At 37.9% G+C, this 23,945-nt stretch overlaps 1 protein-coding gene across 1 annotated transcript in view; it reads right to left on the bottom strand.

Moving 5' to 3' along the window:
- The window catches only part of LOC306876893 (tomoregulin-2-like), an 80,436-nt gene extending 62,746 nt beyond the window's left edge, over window positions 1–17,690 (bottom strand). Inside the window, exons 1-2 of the mRNA XM_079428343.1 lie at window positions 17,021–17,690; window positions 9,036–9,145 (exon numbers count right to left, since the gene is read on the bottom strand). Of these exons, the coding sequence (XP_079284469.1) occupies window positions 9,036–9,145; window positions 17,021–17,204 (294 nt within the window). The 5' untranslated portion in view covers window positions 17,205–17,690. The remainder of the gene's footprint in view (window positions 1–9,035; window positions 9,146–17,020) is intronic.
- Window positions 17,691–23,945: the final 6,255 nt, after the last annotated feature.

The following is a 23,945-nucleotide window of genomic DNA, read 5'->3' as shown; positions in this document are numbered from 1 at the left end:
ATAATATAATACATATATAATAATATAAAACTTATAAAATAATATAAGTTTTTAAACAATATATTATTAGATTATAAATTTTAACATGGATGGGAATCGCTATAACAACATCTCCCTTATGAAACGGTTAAGATGTGGTGTTAGCAAACAAGTGAAAACACAGCTGGTTTGTTTGGCCACACCAAACCACGTATTTAAGTGAAGTTGTCATTTGTGTTTATTGTACAACACTGTGTGTGAGTGAAACTCCAAATGTAAGGATATCTGCGAGGAAGTGTGAAATCCGAGTGTCATATTTAAAACAGCAGAGTATCTTGAGTGCAGATGCAAAACTCCCATATGGTCCAACAGACTGAGAAGCGCTAAAGGAGTTTTGATCCGACATGGAGTAAGAAAAGCAAATGTGTGTACTTGTCTACTTTCCAGTGGGTACACAACAGCTTGAGATGAAACAGGCATAGCGAGTTAATTATGCATCGTGGAACATGATATAACCCATTTGATTCATTAGGCATTATGTAGCATTTCTTTTCACCCTTGGGCACATTATGAGGGCAGAAACAGCACGACTCGAGAAACATGAGAGGCCAGAACGATGCTCAGAGTGCACCATGAGTGAGCGGCTGTGACTGCAAACAGACATTGCGTGCACACGCGCGCACAGCTCAACCTGACATGTACAGAGACAGTCACAGACAAGAAGTCTGCCGGTCTGTTTTTTCTCTTCCATTAAGATAACGTAAAGCCTATCGGCTGTGTATCAGTAACATCAGCTGATCCTTATCAGGAGAACAAACCTGTCAAAGATGGAGTCGAAGCCCTGAGGAGCGGAGAAACAAGTCAGGACATCGTCTGTTTGAATTCCAGTGACATCCTTCGTACTCAAACCACCGTTTCCTTGGAAAACACCAAGCTGCCCGTAGCTTGAAATCGAAAAATCTCAGACGTCACGAGTGGCACTTGCACTAAAAAGACTTAATGTTCCAGGCACTTGGAACACCTGTGGTTCGTGACAAAAGACCGAGATAGCGTCTTTGAGTGGCCCTGTCAGCTGGCCCTGTGGAGTGATGGATGTCTGGCACAGCGTTTGTGACAGAGTAAAAGCTCCAGGGACCGAGGACGGAAAACTGGGCCTTTCTGTTAGATCATTAGTTCCGTACCAAAGGGATGAGTTGACCTTAAACAAGTGGAGAAATGTGAATGGGAGTCTCGCACAAGGACGTGAGGGTGCATGTTTATGCGATTTGTTCTCTAATCATTTCAAAATATTGTTTGCTTCAGTTGACAGACTGGAGAAATGCATCATGGGGTTAGGTTTGTGACAGCTGCCCGAAATTATAAATTTAAAAGAATATTTTTAATTCAGTAAAAGTTAAGGTCAATAGCACTTGTGGCATAATTTGAATTCACAAAAAACAAAAATATGGTTACAATGGAAGCGATCAATATGGATTAGATTGTGGCCAAAGAGCAAGGTGGTGGATGGCACATCACATTATTTAATATAGAGACAAACAAAAAGCATAAACTGAAGCATGAACTGAAAACAGCATAGATTAAAACATTTTTGTTGATCAAAATGAAGATTGATTAAAAATGAGAGATCAATGTCGCCAACCCAGGCCTATAGTGTCCATACAGCTGACAGCTGTTTACCTGTTGTTGCTTGTTCACATTGAGTGCACAAAATACACACTGACCATAAGAGAAACACTAACTGAACACAGTTTTATTCAATGATTTTGGCCCTCCTGTTTTGATCAAAACCAAATTTTTATTTTATTTGGTTGCTGAAATGTATTGCATCACTACTTATTCATTTACCATTTACATTCTTTGTTTAAAAGTTTTGAGAAATAATGTATTAGACAGAGCTGTTAACAAAGAAAGTAAACTAATGAAGATGGTTTGACTAAGCATTCTTATCGATGTCAAAATAAAAGCACTTTTCTAGACGCTTAGAATTAAAACATATTGGCTGATGTTAATTAAACAACATCAAATAACATACAAGTTTAATTATTATATGTATTATTGATATAAATGCTTTTAAGCTTGACATTTCTGCTTTTAAATGCTCTAAAATTGGTGCCATTCACTTTCATTGTAAGTGTTGCCACATCGCTGTTGAATGAGTTTAACTTGTACTGAACTCGCGATACTCATTTAACTACAGTCTCATCTGGAAAAGTAAGAGAGCAACTGCGTCTTAGTGCATTTGGATTCAAAGAATTTCTTTATTAAAGAAGCACATGATCTGTGACAGCTCTCAGGGAGGGTGGCCAATAGGGTCATGAGAGGGAAAAAAAATAGAAACAGATCAGACAAGATATCCCGGAGAGGCACAAACAAGATGAAAAATAAGAATCTGGTGCATGTCTCACCAGATTATGTATTTTTTGGACCCCCTCACACAGAGACGTGCCTGCCATTGTGTGACTGAGTGACATTCCCCATTCCCAGGATGCCCGTGTATACGTGCCGTTCGCCTCTGATGAGGGTGGGAGGAGGCTAGTGGGGAGGGCGGAAAGGCTTCTGCCTCCCTCCTTAACCGCTTGGCAGTCTGCTCTTGATTAGAACGACGCTCTTCCCAGCGAGGAGCTCCCAGGCCCTGTCAGGGGAGACGGCTCTTCGGTAATATCGTCTGACAGGCTGAGGGGAGTCGTGCGGGGACTGATACAGATGCTGCTATCCTGAGTGGCATCAGGCTTAGGCCAACATCACCTGCTTTGGTAAACACACCACCGACTCTCCAGCTGCCAACCCATCAACCAGTCTCATATCTAGAACATGCCATCCAAGGGTTTGTGTGTACATGGATGTATGACACATTCTGCATCTAACCTAGCCAGGAGGAAAAAACAGGTGCTGCCGGTACGACTGCGTTTTCAATCCCACCAGACTGACTTTTAACAGGAAACTGGACCTAATTCCACCCTGAAATAACTTCCTTCTGGATTATAATTGCTTCATTTTTGATATATTGGTGGAAGTTATCTCCTGTGGCAGCTCATGGAGAGAAGCTATTAGGGGTGATAGACGTGAAATAAAGAGAGCAAAAGAAAAATAAACCCTAGGTTTTTTTTTTTTTTTATAGGCTGAATGGAAAAAATACTCATGTATGGGCGGCCATGAAATGCTAGTAAAAGACTATGGCATCATCCAAAATGATTCAAATGCGCTTCTCTTTAAAAGTCATTAAAGGAAAAGGGGGTAATTTCTACACCACTAGTGGCAGATGCAATTGCCAAAATAATGATTTTTAAACAGCTTCCAAACACTCTGTCCATCTGCCACTGGCTAGAAATGACACATTTCTAAAATGACTCTGAATTCTGACTTGAAGAACCGCTACAAAACCGCCAATAAATCCATTCAACTGTGATCACACACAAGCTGAATTCTAAATTAATTCTAAAATAATCTATTAATTTTGCTTTATTGTATGAATTATAAAGGGAATGCTAAAAAAGGACTTTTATTCAATTTTATTGCAAAAAATAGACCTCATTATTATAGAAAAAGAAAATTGTGAAAAACATCATTTGGTTATTTTTAAGTTTGTTGCTTGGTGGAAACACTGGAACAACTGAAATAAACAACAAAAGTACAAAAAAAAAGAAACCAATCTTATTTATCTAATTTTATTTTATAATAAAATAAAAAATGTTTACCGAACAATTTTATTATACCATGATATTACACCATATTATAAACATTAAGGTAGTAGCCTTTAATACTAACCTGAGAGAATCGAATAGAATTGCTACTTCAGTATCACAAAATGGATTAAAAACCAAGAAACAAGTTCACAAGAGCATGTGTGTGATCCATGCGTGTGATCCAGATGGTCTACCATGGATGCCAGATTTGAAAAGAAATATGAAGTTGAGTGATCATTACTTTATTCAGTCTTCCCTTGATTATTAATCTTTTTATTACCATCTAATGTGTACTGTGTGCTTGCAAATTGAAGAAAATTGCGTTGTTATTGGGTCTTAGCTACTCTGATTCTGCAAAGCGACCTATTGCTTATTCCTCAACACAAACATGAGGATACACTCAAAACTGCAGTTGCAGGCACTCCAAGAACATTTTAGTATTGCACCTGTACAACATGATTCATGGTTGTAGTCTTGTAGGACCCTCTAATGGCACCAGGGAATAAAGCCCCACTTTTAATCTGTCTCCAGCCACGGTGAAATCATGAGACGCCCATGAGGCGCCCACCTTCTGCCACTGTCTGCGCGCCCTGCGAGTTCATTCCCAGAGTTCACGCTAAAAGGAGAACTGAAGGAGATGCTGCTTTTCACTTGAATGCTGCACCTTGGCTACAACTCAAACGTCAGCCGGGCCACATCCATCTTAAAATGGCAACATCTCAGTCATCCAAGGATGGCCAGAGGCATGGTGTATTAACCAGAATCAGAGTGTGTGAGAGACGAGTCAAGCAGAGAGAAGATGGCTGCGATAACTGATCAGTCAAGTTAAACTGAATCAAGACCACACATCAACAGTCAAGGGACAATGCCATAAACTAGCTTGCAAACAAGCCAAAAACGAAAAGCCCAGGCAGTCTGTGGCTAAGCAATAACGCCCCATTAGAATGAATCACACGAGTAAGCAATGAAAGTGCACATGAATGACTGAGCATCACAGTTTTGGATCAGAGGTGTCATTACACAGTGAGTCATCAGCACGAGCATGACTGAACATGCAGAATCACAACACGATCCGTTATGACACAATGGTACATGTCCAGATGAGGACAATCGAAGATTTGCTAGAAAGAGGACAAAATCTGACAGGGCAGATGCATATTCTGTTGCTGTATTTTCAGATATTTCAAGTTTCAACAGCAGTCTTTTTGGAAATATATCTATAAAACAACAAAACATCACATTATACTTTTCCATACAATGATTGTCAATTGATTTAAAAAAAAAATTGTCACTTGACACTTTCAAAAACATTTGAAACATATTTCAAAATATAAAGTCATACAGGCTTGAAACAACATGAGGGTGAGTAAATGATTACACAATTGTCTTCTTTGGGTGAACGAACAGTTTAATGATCTAGGATTTGCCAAAAAGAACATGAGAGACAGAGAGTTCAAAGTTTGGCTGCTTAGCATGACCCTCTAAGCTCCTGCTGGTAGAAAATGTAACTACACCGTTCTGGCAGTGTGTTTGCACAATAAAAAACAATAAAAATTGACTGCCTATGAGCAGAGACAAAAGATTTGAAATCTCATACTTCCAGGGAGTCATGTGCCAGATGAGAAAGTGGCACTGAAGTCAGGGGAAATGCTAATAGACAGTTTTCTCCAGGTATTATAGAAGACCCTAAAAGTCAAAACACTTCCTAAACCAATTCATGACTGTGTGCTTGTGATTGAGTCTGTGGCAGTTTGGATGGGACCTTGATGGACCTCACAATCTGCACAGACTCCAAATGACGCCCATCAGCTGACAGCGACCATTTCACCTTCATTTTTCAAATAGTGTAAGGAAATAGAAATGTAATGTCTCTCTTTTTTCTAGAGTCTTTGTCCTGAACACAACACAAAATCATTCTGATGATTAAAACAGACCTGTCACCCTGTTCCAGAACTCCTGCTGCTGTGTCAGAGACATGCATCTTTAGTAATCTCATCCATTATAAGCTCTGATGGAGAAACCTTACCTCACCGCATCAAACTAGTTTTGGAAAACCATTTATGGGATTCATGTTGTGTCCCCAGGTTTCAAAGTTAACTTGTTCAGTGGTCCAAAGACATACTGCAAATTACATTATATAAACTGAGAGCTATAACTGCACACTTCCCAGCAGGTAAAAATCACATAAAAAATGCTAAATTGATTTTGGGGTTAACAAACCTCTCACAATGCAATAAGGTACTAAAGAAAGTTTTTGCAAGTATTACAAGTACTTACGTAAATGAAATGACTTTCATTTCTACGTTGCTATCAGTTTCTGCTTTCCACTGGCCGCAGGGATACTTTGGTGATACATTTTTCTTAGCTAGATTAAATTTGACATTTCACACTTTTTTTGAATTTCATCATACTTATTAAAAAAAAATCATGGATCATAAAAGCATAAAATTAACAAATCAGGAAAAGCAGAGTTGCATCTGCCATAAATAATATAAATATATGGATCAAAAGTGCATTAAATGGATCAAAAGTGCACAGTAAAGTGGTTTACATTATTACAAAAAATGTATTTCAGTTAAATGCTGTTTCAAAGTTTCCACAAAATAACATAAGATACAAATTATAGCAAAAAAATATAGTACAATTGTTTTCAACATTAATAATAATAAATGTTTCTTGAGCACCAAATCAGCATATTAAAATGATTTCCGAAGGCTCGTGTGACACTGAAGACGGATGAAAACAGTAATCACAGGAATAAATTACAATCTTAAAATATAATAAGATAGAATTTAGAAATCAGTTATTTTAAATTGTACTGTATTGTTTGTGCTGTAATTGTGATCAAATAATGCAGGCTTGATGATAAGCATCTTCTTTTAATAACACACACACACACACATCCAAAAAAAAAAAAAACCACTTACAGACCTCAGTCTTTTGAATCGTTGTGTAATGTATATACAATTCCTATTTTGATAAATCATTTTAATAGAGGAAATTATTACTTGTATTCACACAAAGCCAAATAGCTTCCCTTTGGCTGCGTCTGTTAGTGAATTCAAGTTCAGCGTGGTATGATGAATCAGACTTGTAAGTCTCAAAGCGGTCCTTCTCCCTTAAAATGGGGTTCTCTCCTCTGAGTGGTACATACAGAAGACATACTTAAGTGATATTATATTCAGACGCCTGCGACCTTGTTTTTGTGAGCCATTCAGAAAGCAGTCAAATTCAACCAAACATCCAGACATAAGGAATACTTAAAAAACCATTAAAGAACCAATCTTAAATAAACACCACAGTATGAGTGATGTGCCAGGCGCCTCTGAGAGCCGGTGTGAGGTGAATAAACATCACTAAATGAACATTAGGGGCTGAATGACCTCTATTCATCGGCAGATCAAACCTTCTTTCTCTTTCCAGCAACACTATCTCCCTGACTGTAGACTTCCCTGGGCTTCATACCCGTCACAAGCCTCTCGAAGATCTTTCTTTGATGAATTATTTCACTTAATGGAATAACGACATTGACCATTATTAGGTTTAAGCTGGCTGACGCCAGAGTTTCATTTGCACACATGTGGCACACAGTCCAGGATGCCTAAATCAAGCCGATCCTATTCTCGCCGACGGCATTAGTGCCTCACTTGAAAACAAATTAAAACAATGTGACCCAGTGAGGCCAGACACAGAATGGGGTTTGTCCTAAAAAACATAGCACCATCATGAGTCCTATTTGGACCAAAAAAAAAAAGATGAGGGGAGGGGGACAAACAGGTAATGCTATTTATCTCGCCAAAGAAACTAATGTGCCTTCGCAAGCTGGGATAAAAATAACAGACTCATTGAGTGCCTATGTGCTCAGTGCCTTGGAGGGACTCTAATGCATTTTCATTTAGACCAAACTCAGATGTTATTAAGACCGACTCTCTCCATCTTCATTTCACTCTGATCTCAAGGCCAAAGCAGACAAAGTGGGCCACTTTCTAGTAGTCCCCTTAAAAATCGTTTAGACCGAAAACAGCAAAAGGCAGATATACTGAAGAATCGTTGAAATTACTGTTATTATGGCATCAAAGTCTTTCATCTAAATGATGTAGTAAATGCATATTTTTTCTACCTCCTAAAGGCTATTGGTTTTAAAATTGTTAACAACAACTGTAAAAAGATCTGGGAAGATACAAACAACATTTTTTAATTAAATTAGATTAGCATCAATGCTAGAATATTTTTAAAAATATTCCTAATTACATTCAACAAATATTCAAAACATTCTAAACACCTGGAGCTAAATGGCGAAGGTTGATCAAAAGCTGTAAACCTATCATAGGACTGTGCAGTTTATGCCACGTGATCAAAGACTATAGAAATACAAAGACCGTTTACTCCTATACTTATGAAATGGAGAAACTGCAACGCGCAATATGGCGGAATAGTCCCACCTTTTAAATGAACGAGTCAATCGCTGATTTGCGTCACTGGGGCCGTTAGAAGCTCCAGTTCCCATAGAAACCTAAGGCTAGACCATCCAATGCAAATGTGCTAATTTGAGCACAAGCTATTTGAGCATATGAAACAACATTCATGGGGCAGTTCACTTCAGATTTTGTTGCTGATTTGAAATATGTAATTTAATTGCGAGTTCAGCGCAACTGAGATTTCAGGATTCCCCCATTCATTTAGATAGGACTTGGTCTTGTTTGGGCTGCCTGGAGGCGTTGCAAATATGGCCGTCGAGTACAGACTTTCCTTGGAAGGGACTTTGGCGTGATGCACAGCTGAATGTCAACCAACTGCAACGATTTTGCAGATTCTTCTTTAGTGTGACGTTCTGTATTGGACAACCTTATTGCGTAACCACCCAATGGTATATACACATCATCATGTTAATTTGTTTAATTAAAGAGTATGGGGTCATGTATTTAAAAACAAATTACAATAAATGATGATTATGGACAAATCGTTCATAACAAACACTGTAACTTAAGTTAAGAAAATTAGAAATGTCGATTTTGCTTTACATTATTTCGAATGAGGGCAACAAAGAAACATGGGAGACCCACAAAAATCATAGAAGGTTCTGCTTTGTTTGGCTCATCCAGTCAGAACATTATACATTTATTAAAATACATCTATTATTATAGTTTTATAGTTTTGTTTCTACTTTACGTAAAGTGAAATGTTGTTGCAATGAAAGATTATGAAGAGCTTTATATTTTGGTTTGCTCCCATGTCCCAAATACAAATAACAATAAAACAATAAACATACAAACAAACAAACAATAAATGAATGAATGAAAGTAATTTTATTTTTGAAGTATTTTATCTACCGTATTGATGTAACCTGAATTAGCAATGCTGGTTCATTCTTACCTTGAAATTGCATATACATGTTATTATGTCCCCAATTCTGAGACACTCGCCGTCAAACTTGCAAGTGTTGGTGTCACAAAGGAAGAGATCTGTGTCCCGGTCATCATCCCCTGCAACAACATGAAGAGCCAAAAAAAATCAAGAATTTTTGCATAAACACAGCAGTGTCAAGACACAACCAGTAAACACTTCAAACACTTCTGATAAAAATAAGTCAGCAGAACTAACGAATCCAGCAGGCAGGCTGGCAGGGCTTCTGAGGGTTCATCAAGTTGTGATGAGCACCTCCATTCGCCAAGACCATATTTTACTCTTGAGACATTTTCTTATCAGGAATAAAACAAGTGCTCATGGAGGAATAATGATTCAGCGCATGGTGAACTTCTTGGAATCTCTGCATGAGAACCTTATTCAGCTTTTATAATAAGCTGAGTACAGGCTCTGCAAAATATTCTTATTTTGCTGAGGAGCCGGACAGACTCTGAAAAATTGCACTTCATCAAAAATCAAGAGCTCACAGACAGTTTAATTCCACAAGGATTCCTAAAAATGATTACAATTAAGATGAGTTTTCTCAAAAACAGGCCACCGCTGAGTCAAAACCTAATTTTACTATTCAGCGTACAAACGCTGACTACTGTTCATTTAACAATTAAGTTCCCAAAATAATGAGTTTACCAATTAGGCACTACATTCAGCCCTTATCTGATACCTTTTATAATTATGCAATAAATAAGCATCTCTATCACTTGCTTAATATTACAAAAAATGACAAACATTACGCAAAGAAAAATCTCATGATACATTGCACATTATCGGCATATATTTCGACTCAAAGCGCCATATATCATCATAATAAGACTATACGACACAAAACAGTGGGTCCGCTCATGTGCCCTGGGATTTTTGCTGTCAAAGCAAATAAGCTTCTTGCAAGTGCTACACAGTATTTTTACCCTGTGTTATCCGGTGAGGCCTGGAAGCTAGAAAGAACCAGAACATTGCTCATTGTAACGACAACACCAGAGGACATGCAGCTACTTTAGGCCCCTGCTAAAGGGCCACATACAGTGTGGAAATATGTCTTGCATAACCTTGTGGCTTATTTGTGTTTCAGATAAAAAATTATCAATGCACCTCAAACGCTACAAGGGGGCAAAAAGAATAGTAGTCTTGCGAGACAGTTGCAATATTCACATTGTGTGCCTCAGACTCAGTTCTGGAGACCTTGAGAAATGATGCCAGCTCTTGGTATGTGCATCAATCCTTTATGTAAAATTAGTAGCTGTTCATGCTATCCAGCAGGAATATTTCATTAAAATTCATATTGTTCACAATCTGTTCTTAAGGAGCTGTGATAAACTGACATTCAATCAATTCATCCTACTGAAGCAACAAATACTAGTCAGAGTATTTGCCAAAGCTAATTAGTCAAAACCATTGTCAATCCCTTGGCTCACTGATAAAATAAGAATGCATGCCTTAATTTGAATCTAACACTTCTTAAACAAAACATTTTCCTCAGATTAAGTCCTCACATTTTTTAAGCAGCATCAGTAGAAGTCCTAGATCACTTGGTGCCTTAAATCACCAGGCATAATTCACCAAAAAAAATCTTCTGTGGTACACACACACACACACACACACACACACAAAGATATTCTGAAGAATGTTTTTGTCCAAACATCATTGTACCCCCACTGCCTTTCACTGTATAGAGAACCATTTGAGAAATGGTATAGTGTTTGAGAGAGAGAAAAAAAAAACTTATTTTACTAACATAAGTCATACAACTTTATTATCAAACATACAAATAATCGCTCTGGAAGTTGCATTTAAGATACACTTGGCTCACAAATCTAATGTGGCACATTGCTCTTTGGTTTGAACCGGCATGATGCATCTGCTTGCATTATTGATGCAAGCACTCCCTCTGCAAAGGCATACAGATGCAAAGCATTTTGCCACACCTCTACTGCTTGGCTGCCCTTCCGTAACTGTATCATAATACAGTTTGACCTCGCAACACAGGTAGACACATTTGAGTGCATGTCTGAAACATGCAGAATTCAACGAAGCACTTGGCAACAGGAGCAGGAGGGGGAATTGGTGTAATGGATCGGAGAGGAACATGGAGATCTGAGTCACAGGAGCTTTTCTCTCACCAGACACAAAATCCTTCTATTCAGTCTAATTAATCTGAAGCAGTGGCATCCTGTAGCGACACTGAAAAAACACATTCCATTAAAAAACAACACATGAGCAGTCACCGTTTCAGAAACTGTAAGAAACACACCAAGTGACCTTGAAAAGAGATATTCTAACACACACACACACACACACACACACACACACAAAACATTAAGAATGATTCAACAGTCAGGACCAGTGTTTACCAATCTTTTTGTATCCTGAACCTTCATAGCCACACAAGTGAATTTCAATTACCCTTTCATCAACAACAAATCAGAAATTACAGCATATTGTACTTTATATAATTTATTATTAGACAATATTGCATAATAATAATAATAATATTATACTATACTACAATACTTCACACAAAATAAGGTCTCAGAAATGTTTGGCCATACAATGAAAGTCAATGGAGTTCAACATTGTTTTGGACCCCACTGACATTCATTGTATGAACAGATTAAACATTCTACAAAATATATTTTATGTATGTATGAAACAATCATAGCAGGTTCAGTACAAAACTTCTTATTTTTTTTTGGTGGTGGTGAACTATCCCTTTACATAACACTTAAGAAACTTCTTATGCACCCCCTGAGGTCCACGTTCTCCTGGTCTGGACCATCAAAATGTTCAAAGCCATATAAGGTTAGGACAGGAAAGTAAAAACAGAGACTGAGGAAGGTTATCAGGTAAGGCTAGAGGAAATGAGTTCTGGAAACAGGCAGTGGCATTCTTGCAATTTTATTACGGTAATTTCTTCATCAAGGACACTGAAAGGCCTCTAAATGCTTAACCAGACTTTAAACTTAACCAAGACATCAGTCAGATAATTTGATTAACTGTAAATACGCTTTTGAATGTCTGTTAAAAATGATTTTAGAGCAGGGGTGAGTTACCATGAGCGGAAAGGAATTTTGTTCTGCTCTCTTTAAAGTCTCTCTGGCAGGACAATCTTTCAGTAGCTATCTACACGGATAGATAAGATCTGTTTTCCTTTTCTTTGTGACGAAAGCACTATGTTTGTGGACAAAATTAATAAAAATTCCTCAAAGTCATTCCTTGAAGTCACAAAGCAATGATTATAGCAGCCAAACAGGAAATTATATCTTTCATCCTAAAATGCTCTACTATGCCCACAAAAACAAGTTAAAGCAACTCTTCCTGAATCCAAAATAGACTTTCTCGAAGTACAAAAACATTCCTTGACGTTCATAAGATTCCTGCATTTAAACCGAACTGTGTAGGCCTATATGAAAATGTGACGTACAAACAGTCTGCATGACACACGGCCGTAAATAAGATAACAGTTGATGCATGACTATCCACAACAATGGTTTGCAGAGTCGATTCTTTTGGAGCTGTCACTATAAGGCAAACACTATATTTAACCCCCCAACAAACAGCCTTATACTGACATCAAAACATTCTGGAATATATTACATTTAGAACAAGAGTACATATTACAGACTTAAAGGAAGGTTATGGAATTTATACTATTCCTGTAGCATTAAACTAATACATCGCTAAGATCATATCAATAAATATTTATTTCTTAAATACAAAACAAATGAAATTTTTAATTCCTTAATATTTTAAAATACTATTTAAAAGATATGTAATATTTTTGCCACTAACATTACCAATTTTGTTTTTTTAAATAATAATTTCCCATAGTTTCTTCATCTGCCAATGGTTACATAGACAGTCCTGCTCCAACTCATGCCATTGTTTCTACTTTTTAGGAATTAGTTCGTAAAACAGTTGTCTCTGAACAATGATGCTCTGTATAGGCAAAAATATTTTAATAATCAAAAAAAAAAAAAAAAAGAAAACTACACACTTTAAAGCCTTCTTTAAAGTAGTCATAACATTAAAATTTACATCTATTTTGTAAATGCTTGTTATGGATTTGTTTGTGAACAACTGGTTTAATTTTTATATTAATATGCTGCATAACATACTAATATTATATACTGTATTTTAGACCTGATAATGTTTAATCAAAAATATAAATTCAATCTTCCAGTGAAATCTACAGAGCTCTCTCTGGTGATGTACATCAGACTTCTCCAATCATTTAGGCTGATTAAACTCTTCCTCAAAATCCAATCATCAACTGATGGGTAGAACCAAGTCCCACGCTTACATTTTTTTTTTCTTTTTTGAAAATTAATTGCATACAGATGTACGGTACAATCTGGAAGAAAACCTTTGTTGATATTTCTGTTTCATTGCAACTTTAAGACAGTCTATATAAGGCCAAATATTTGCATACTGCCTCATAAGTAGGGATTCCCACCAAGATTCTAAAGTAACAAATTCTATAAAAAAAATAAATAAAAAAAAAACCTTCATAATCAATATAACCTTGGTAACAGCTTTTGAACATGTATTTGGAGCAGCATAATTTGTCCTTCTATGGCTTGGCCACTTTTGCATAACAGCTATTTAGTAGCTAATGGAAGGCAATTTAAAACAAACAAGTTGTGAGTTACGGCTGTAACTTAACAGTGACAAGGTTAAGGGCAGATTTAGAATAGAGAACGTGTTGCAGAACTTCGTAACTTACAAATACACATGAAGAACACAAGACTGTACTAATTAAAAATTCCACCTCCAATATTATAATTAGCCAACAACATCCACTTCACCAGTAATAAAAGTCCAAATTAAAGGTGTTGCCAGTGCTACCCCCAGCTGCTTGTTTCTTCTTTCTGCAGTGAAATAGGAAACTTGTTTGGCTCACACACCTGGTATTGCAGGTCTCCTTGCTCTCCTCAAGAGTGTCGTAATTTTATCAAAACAAACGAGAAGTGTGAGCCAATGTTACATCTCACAATGTGCCAAACGGGAGAGTATCGGGGGAGACGCAGATTGTTATTTCTGCCTTGCCAGAGAGGTGAATAATTGAAAGAAGCAAGCTGGCAGAGACACAAATATTCTAAAGGTGAAGTGTAGACAGCTCCTGTGAGTGAGACATCAGACCAGTTGTCTGGCCATTAAAGAGCTGGATTTCAAACCTCAGGACATTGAACATGTTTTGTTTGAGGTGTAATACAAAAGAATCTGTTCAGTTCAGAAGTGTGTTTTTTAAAATCTGGATACTTTCTAAATAATATGAAAAAAAAAAAAAACTATCTAACAGACAGCACATGTTTGAGATATTTCTCCCAAAAATGAAAATTCTGTTCTCATTTACTCATCCTCATGTTGGTCCAAACCAGTATAACTTTCTTTTGTGAAACACAAAAAAAATTACTTTTCAAGAATGCTATGGTCTAAACAACATTGACGTTCACTGTATGGACAAAAAAAGAGACATAAAAAAAAAATTGTATGTGTTCCACAGAAAGAAAAAGACATACAGTACAGATTTGGAATGACATGAGGGACAGTAAATAATGACAGATTTTTTTTTTTTTTTTAATGAACTATGCCTTTCAGTTTTCAATTGAACTACTGGCAGTTTATGTTGTTGTGTCTTTTCAAATTCATAAAAGTCTGCTGTCTCCTCTTGCCTACTTCATTTGTGCTCGTCTCGCCTCCTTTAAAGCTGATAAGCAAAAGCCCTTGGGGAGCCAGCACTGCAAAAAAATTATCCAAAGGAGAGCTATTGACATCTATGAACAATACAAATAAAAGCTTACGGCCCTTTGGGCAGTGACTTACTTTTGAGGCAGTAGGTAGGCCCTACATACAATTTATACGAAGTAGCTTACAGAGTTGATGCTGAATTCTGATCACGAACAGAAAAGATACTTCAGTAATAAGGCACTTACTTTGCAAAAGCATTCACACTACTTGTGTCCACTGCGAATGGCCTTAGGTTAGGACTGTTGACTAAACAGCTGGCTTGCATTTGTTTTGCTGGACATTGTTGCTGTGTTCAGCACATAATTCTGTGCTGGCAATTTAAACTATATTCAGTCAGTTGGAAATTCAGGTTTTATGCCATAACGCTGCAGGTTCCTCTCTTATGTTGTTGTAAATGCACTGCAATGAAATGTCCAAATATATAACCATTCTGTTTGCTGTGAGCACTAATTCATCAATAATGTAAAGGGATAGCTAACCTAAAAATGATGAAAATCCTGTAAATGTGTTCCAAAACAACACTGGACACCACTGACTTTGATTAAACAGACAAAAACACTTTCAAAATGCTTGTCAAATGTGCTGACAACTGTTTGAATAACTGTCACTAAATGCTTTTAAATGGCACTCCTGACAATCAGATCTGCTATTAAAAACTCACTTTATAATTCCAAACACTGGCCACAACTGTTTGAATGGACCATTATCTGTAAACCTGTTTGATTATGGCAATTAGTGTTGAGTTTTTTTTTTTTTTTTTTATCTGCACTGGTTGTATGACTGCATTTGTAGTCAGGATTTACTAGGAAAATTCATCATTATCAACACCTTTTTGTAAATCATGGAAACCCTAAAGTGGCCTTCAGGCATGCCTTATGGTAGCGCTTCCCACGTCTCGTGCATGCCATTGCCATGAGTTGTATAACCAAAGTGCAAGCAAGAGGCATGGATAGACGTTTTGGAACGACACCTAATTGCCCACGGTAACCTGCTGATTGATAGTCAGGCGCCACGGCGGGAAACTGAGCAGAAATATGCGGCGAGTTCCGAGCGTCTCTCGCGCCTCAGGGCGCGCATGATGATTATTTCACGCGCATCCGCAATCATCTGAACGGCGCTCTGACAGTGAGGGTGAGTGGTCGGCCGCAATCCAAATCAAAACCCATTTAATATTCCAGTCTACAACGAACTGATGCTCCAGATTATAATGACGGCTTGATGGAATTGTTACCAAGAAAAGCATGGCTTCTACAAGGATTCTTATACGTGCATTGCATTCTTCGAGACGACAAGCTTTTAAACTTGACTAAAATATCGCCACTTGTTCACTCGCTGTATAACTTTAGGAACCAAAAAAAAAAAAAAATTAAAAACTGTTATTATTACTTAAGTAAAACGAATAAAACAAATTTTGACGTTACAATCAATCAACTGCAGATTAATTTAGTGTCATTCTCTATTGAACATAATTGATAGTGAGGGACCGTATGCTTGTCTTTTTTCTACCCCCCCAAAAAACCCAAAACAAACAAAAAACATATTGTTCCATTCATGAAAACAAAGAACTAAAAAGTTAATTTAGATAGAATGATGACAAGTGCCGCTTTTCTGGCCACTTATTTTCATATTTATCGGGTTAATCTGCCTGTTTTTGGGTTTTCAGGATGTTTAATGCAGAAGCATCCGTTTTTCCTTTGAATGCACTGAACTTGAAAAACAGGTCAATTAATGTAGGAAATGTGGTATCAGCTAATCACGGTTTCATCCGTGCGAACAAGACTGAGCAAAACAATATCTTAAAAACAGTTGACAGTTTATTGACTATTGCGGTGAATAATAACGATTATAGATCGACTGGGTTACATGCTACGCTTATTTAAGGCGAATTGTGGAGGATAAAACTATTCATTTTTGTTCCAATGAAAATAGCATTATTAAATATCGCGTAAGAGTATAGGAACAACAGGAAATAAATAAACTATGTTCACGTTAACACACCAAACAGTTCGTGCTGATCATCAGTAAACTGAAACAGGTCTTCAACATCTTTATAACAGCAGTGAACAGCATATAGCTTGCTCCGCCACACATTAGGATCAATTTAGGTGCTACTTGTGTGATAAACAACCGTTTTCGGTTGCCAAGGGACCGTCAAACCTTATTCTCTTCAACGGACTTCTTGAACATCTTACCCGAGCAGTTCCATCCAGTCGGAGTCTGACAGTCGCTGAGTGAGGACGGGAAAGCGCCAAGTTGTTGCACCGGGAAAGTGGCGAGAAAGGACAAGACTGCAACCCATACCCAGTGTCCCACTATCCGGTTCCACTGGTGCGGACTTCGGGGCTCATGTAGGGCCGCCGCCACCGTGACACCCATCTCAGTTCCCCCGACGCTGCTCGCAGACGCGCAACGACAGCCCTGGTCCTAGTGTTGTCAACTTTGCCGGTGCGCTTAGAAGCCAAGAAAGGGACATTTTCCGACAGACGGAGGGTGCCCCATGAAGCAGTTGTTTCTGGATGACCGGAGCGAGGATCCGCCCGAAGCGAGAGAGTGCAGAAGCGGAATGAGAGAGGTCTGGGTGCGATGACAGGGGAGGGATGGTATCGGGAGGGTAGTGGGTAAGCGAGATGTTCAAAAAGCAAGGCAAGAATAAAAAGACGCAATGGGGTGTTTTTAAGAAACAGACGTGGGGCAAAAAATCATATCCCATTCGAGTGACATGCCAAAGTTACAACATCCACTGAGGCGCGGCTTAGAGAGACTGTCCTCGGTCCTCACTCCGTGTGCTCGCGCAGAGCCGTGAGTTTGTCAGAGTCTCGCGGAGGGCCATTCCTCTGTACCTGTGAACCACAATAACGCTCTGAAGGCGAGCGGCAGGTTTCCAGACCGCTTCGGATCACGTGTTCTCAAGAAACCGGGAGGGGCGGGACGATGCCGGCTCTGATTGGTCGAGAGGGATGCAGGAGTGTCAGGAGCGAGGCGATGGTCCAGCTCGAGCATATCGACGACCAGTGCAGAATAGTGTACCCTGTAGTCTAAGTCTACTTTAACAGGGCTTTGGTTGCAAACGCGTGGGCGAAGAGCCATGCCGAGAAAGTCTTCTCAGTAGCCTAATTGAGCACTACTGCTCTGAGCACGATGGTAGCAGAAATCGATCGGAAACTTGCAGTGTTGTGAAATGATCCCCCTGTCCTAAACAAAAGACTTACAGCATTAGACGAGAGAACCGAGGGACCAGGCGGAGTTCACGACTGTCTGCGACGCTCGCGCCTCGCGGATGATCTCGGCGGTGGAAATGGAGATGCAGAGAGAAGCTTTGATACGGGTCGCGAGATGAGCAAAAGAAATGGCATTTTTAACGGCATTTAATGACGCAACATTTCGTCTCAGAAAAGCTACTTTCGCAAGCCGCATCGGCGATGATAAAAAAGCTCACATTCTATAGCAAGCTAATTGCATGTTATCGACTTAGGTTAGACTAGTTTTCTCTGTCACTTAAACATTCCAATAACGTGTTGCCCGTTGCTCATATAGGACAATACAAGATCCAACTTGAATTTGGTGCAACAAAGTGATTTAAAAAAAATCTCTACTGTATCTTATTTCTAGCTGATTCAGAGGCAAAGTTAAAGACTAAACACCCAGAGAGAGTCACAGCGAGAAATGCAAAAAATATGCTTCATTTTATAAAAAAAAAATCGGCATTTCTTAAAAAATAAACCCGATGAAAGCATTTGTAACTGAAACACACGTTTGCAGACGATTAATTGTAACCTACAAATACTTTGAGCCCCCTGTTGTATAGTGTTTCAAAAAGTAGGCAATACATACAAATTGTTAGTTCATGTTTGACTGTTGCACCAAAGAGGATTAAACAAATTCAAAGTGATTTTTTTTATATATATATAAAATTAGTCAAATGTATTTTTTAGTAATTATTTAGATATCTCTTTTGGCAGCAATTACAGTCTTGCTAATAGGTCTCCATTAGCTATCAGGTCACTGTTATTTTTCCCAGTTGGAGTTTCTGAGTGGACAGCCTTTTTCAAGTTCACCCATAAATCTGGTGATTAGTCTGATGGCTAAAAATCTCAGTTTTGGTCTTATTGGACCGTAAAACCTTCTTCCACCTGATTCATAATTCTCCACATGGCTTCTGGTTAACCAAAGCCAAGATGTCATATGCGATTTTTGACAGTGGCTGTCTCTGACACTTAATAAAACTGGTGAAGCACCTGGACAACAGTTGTTCAATGCAGAGTTTCTCCAAACTCTGCCTGTAATTCCATCAGATCTGTCACTGGTCTCTTGGTGCCCTCCCTCACCAATCTCCTTCTTAGTCACTGAGTTTTGAAGGACCATTTACCCACCTTCACTGTTACAAACTGTGTGACACAAAAATACAATAAATGTTTCTACAACTCTTTTCCACAAAATGAAAGCCAAAGTTACAAGACAAGTTACAAGACAAAGAAGAACCAGAGGCATTTGATACTTATGTCAAACCTATGGAAGGAAATTTCATGTACCGAGTCAGAATGTTTTTTTTTTGGTGTTTTAGTTCTTACAGGTTTGGAACTACAACATTTTTGGGTGAGCTCTTCTTCTTTCCCAGAACTTTTTACTTTTTACAGAACTCCCTGTCCTTTATGAAAATGAATACTGTTTTTCACTAATGGAAGTCATTTTGAAGGCTGTTTGAGTGCAGAACTATTAAATGACAACATGCTGACATGCCTCATCTATCAAATTCATGTCAGCAAATAAAAAAGATAAATGAACTCAAATCTTTTTATTTTCTTAGAAATGTTGTCATACAGTATGCGTTTCCCAAATAAGACGTCTTTAGTTACTTGTGCGTTTTCTTTTTAAGCAAAGAGCATATTTGGAAAATAGGTTTTTAGACTTGTTGCTTTAAAAATTTAAAGCTGGACTTCTGGGCATATCCTCAAGAAAAATTACGATGGACTCTCCACTGTTCATTTCTCTCCTACCTGATCATTCCCACATTTCTCCTGGAGTCTGGCTCCATACCAGCTCGGTATTATTAGCACGACTCAGAGCTCCTCTGGAGAGCAGCTGGCTCTGGGCTATCACCGACAGACACTCTTGACAGATAAAACAGCACACCCTTGCCATAGGATTTCTGTAGTTTTCTCAATGCGGTATCATGTATCACATGATGGATCTGACCTTGTAATTAAGACTATGGAACATTAATTAATCATTCGGTTTTGTAGGAGACATGGGAAAGGTTCATGTCCTTTATAGAACATGTTCCGAAATAGGAAGAAAACTGATAAAAAGATATTCAAACTAACGGCGAAGTTAAAAAGTGGATTTTTGAATGACTAGATTGCATTTTTCTGACATTTATTTAATCGGAGTTGAGTCCTGACATCTTTATTCCTATCAGAGCCTTATGAAATTAAACACCTCAGTGTTTAATTAAGTCTCCCTCAGCTGCTTTTAGTTATTTGATACAGAAAAAATATTCAGGATCAATGAACACCAAGAATTCAACATTTTTAAAGGAATATATATGGAATAATGTAGGTTTAATTAAGCGTATGAACTAGTAATGGTGTCAAATATAAAACGATAAATTTGGTTTATAGAAGCTCGCCTTTGTTCTCTCTAGACTCTTTAACCTGGAATTATTTAACAGTGCCATCCTCAATATATTCTTACCCTCATGGGTAAAGTCTCATTTACTGTAGTTTGTGGGCCACTGTTCAGTCCCAGCATTGGCTTCTGCATTACAACAACTGCCCCTATTCCACTCAGTTAGATCCATACCTTTTATAATCATTTACATCATCATCTCTCACCCAGACTGGAAAAATCCCCCGTGGAACATACTTGGAAAGTTGACATGGCAACTGGAGTCTCATGGTTTCATTATAGTCTCCGCTGGAAGAGTATGGTGAGCAGGGTAATGAGGAAGGCTGCCTGGGGACCGGTGGGAAGGTCACATCTCTGGAGGGAGGGTGTGGTGTTTGAGTCTTCCAGCAGCATAGGATCCGTTAATGATGCAGGTGTTTTAAAACGCTTCCTTAAGTTCTATTGGTGCTTTGGTATTCCTGCTGAGAAGCTCTTCTCTTTATCTGTGTATGTAGAAAAAAAAAAAAACTTGCCAAGCATATCACGTGAATAAATGATGGATATTGATATTCTTTGCATGGCATCATTTAAGAATGTATATTCTGAAATGACTCTATAAAAAGTTAAATTCTTTAACTGATAGTTTCATACTCAAGATGCCTGTAGTTTGGTATTATTAATCATTTCCCATTAGAACAATAGCTCAGTAAGGAAAATTGTAAATCACTTATTACATAACAACTGTACCACAGGCATGCGATCTATAATCCATATAGACTCTAAGTGAATAATGTAGTCATTTGGAGAGTTTTATGAATTAATTGATTTGTTTTCACAGTTGAACTCCCGCTTACCCATTGAATTTTTTTTTTTTTAAATCTCATTCCCTCATAATACAGAGTCGACCAGATGTTTCTGTTCTCTGCTGCTGGATATTGTACACAGATTTCAGTACAGCTGTGAATTTTCTCAGCAGTAACAAATTGATTGCTATCCTCCTACTTGGACATCCTAGACAATTGCTAAGGAAATTCTATATGGCTTGTTAGGGATATTTATGAATTCACTGATTTGCTTCCACTTATGAACTGTTCAATGCAACAAGCAAACCCAACTGTTGCCAAATTACTCTAGGACAAATTTCCCAGGGTTGCTGAATTGAATAAATGTTTATCAACTCTTATTAGTGATGTAAATAATATATTAGCTCAAAACAAACATTAAGTTTAGTCTTTTGTAAATTTGTCTTGACCACCAAGTATGATCACCCTTTTCTGAGAAACCCTCTTCCTGAAATATAAAGGCAACTAGCTAAATACATTTTCATGTGTAATGACCCATATGTTGTCACCTCACATCATGTGCATCTGGGCTAAAAAGTTAAGCTTGAACACACCACAAAACCAATGGCCAACTAAATGCAGTTTTCGACTGAATAAGAGGAAGTACTGTAACAGCCTATGGGCCAGATTTACTAACAGCTTGCACCAGCGCAAACCTTCTTTTGGCATTAAAATAGTACTATCAGGATTTACTAAAGATGTGCAGGGAAGAATTAGTGCTAAAAACACGTGGACACAGTTAGGCTATTTTTGCACCTGACCTTATTGAACATGCATTTGTATTTGTGTCCGTCAAATTATTGGTATTTGCAACATTATTTAATGCCCAAAAAAGGCTTGTTTGTTTTGCCTATTTTATGCCTGTGTTGTAAGTAGATCACCCGCACCTGATGAGCATCGGCTCTGCTTATTTGCGACTACGCTAATTTGTGCAGTAAAGTTTGAACACTTTTGAATACGAATCATATTGATCACTTATCAATCATGAAAATAATCATGTACGTAATCATGAAAAGATTTGCATATTACAATGCTCAGGTAAGATTATGTAAAATTAGAAAAGCCTTCTATGTTTATCATTTGCTTTATCACTTAATTTCATTTTATTCATTATTATAATTTTTTTTCACTGGTTCGCTAAACTGAGCAGCCAATCAGAGAGAGCTGACAAGCACTTAGAGATGGCCCAATGTTCACCGGCGACTGACCACTGACTTGGTTTGTCACAACCTTTAGTGTGGCATGATTCTGTCTGGCACAATATCAGAATGATGTATGCCTTCACACAGATTTGCAAAATGATCACATCAAAGCATCAATTAGCACACCACCATGCAACTTCACACTTTTAAACTGATGGACCACATTATCTCAACACAAGCTTGAACATGGCCAGTTTCATGAGCTCTTTAATCATAGCCCTGTCACACCATAACTTGGCCACGGGTGAGTCTCGCCAATCAACTATAGTCATGGTTACTGCCAGTTCAGAGTCTTATCGACAGCAGTAAAAAATAACAGCACCTCTGGCAAACTGCCACTTCCAGCTGTCGGCCAGGGGCCCCGAAGGCCTACTGTGGCACTGACTGACAGAGGAGGTGCTTGTTTCACACAGGATATGAGATGATGGTGTGAAATGCGAGCATGGTCCCATCTAGATATTGAGGAACACTACAGTAGAATTTGGATAAAAATAAGTATTCGGCACAATGAAAATGCATGGTGACAAGTGGCTGTCAAGCTCCAAAAAGGATGCAGACAAAAAGTATTATCCATTGCAGTTTGTGCATGAATGCCACTGAAGATGAGAGATATTGACTGGCAAGCTGTTATCTGAATGACTGCTATTTGTGGACTAGCAACATGTAAACAATAACTTGATATAAGCTTATTAAAGCTACACTGAATCTATTTTTTCCTTGTAATCTCTTGATCAGAAAGTCCCTCAGGAAGATGTCATGACCTCATGTGGCTTTCAAAGTATGATGATCAATAATCACATTACAAATGCTTCCATTTACAGCCATGATGGGGAGTTAAACGCAATAACTAAATACAGCTATTCTTATCTGAAGCAGAAGCAAGTTATATTTTGCCATTATATTTTCAATTGCTGATTAAAATTAAGCTAATTTCTATGATACAAGTGACAATCACTGCAGTTATGGACTCTGCCTGTAGCGGTGTTTTTTAAAGCAAAGATGACTTAGGTTTTGAACCTGAAAATTAGTTAATGTTTTAGCACTCCAGCTTTAAAAAGACACTTGGATGAAAGCCACTATTCTTGAGCTTCTCAATGCACTCGATAACACTTCTGTAGTGGACAAAGTAGTGGAAACTGAAATAAAAGCAAAAGGTGTGAAGGACAGAAGACTGTCATAATGAAAATGCACAGGCACTTATGTCTATTAACCTTCGAATAACTATGAGGATAAAAGGACTGCGAAGAACGCATTATCATCAAGAACTGAATTAAAAATGGATTTTATATTTATTCATACACAGTTTAAACTGGTGTGCTATAAATGTAACCATTATTTTGATCTTTGAACTCTACGAACCTAACATTGATATTAACATTATTTTTTCACTAATTTAAAGTAACAGTATATACTATAGACATACTATATAAAGTACTTAAATATTAGTGGTAATTCTATAGATGCTGTGG

Source organism: Barbus barbus (genome assembly GCF_936440315.1).
Source record: "Barbus barbus genome assembly, chromosome: 11".
Taxonomy (NCBI): Eukaryota; Metazoa; Chordata; class Actinopteri; order Cypriniformes; family Cyprinidae; genus Barbus; species Barbus barbus.
Note: the sequence above shows the minus strand (reverse complement) of the source record. Positions and strands in the feature narration are given on the sequence as shown.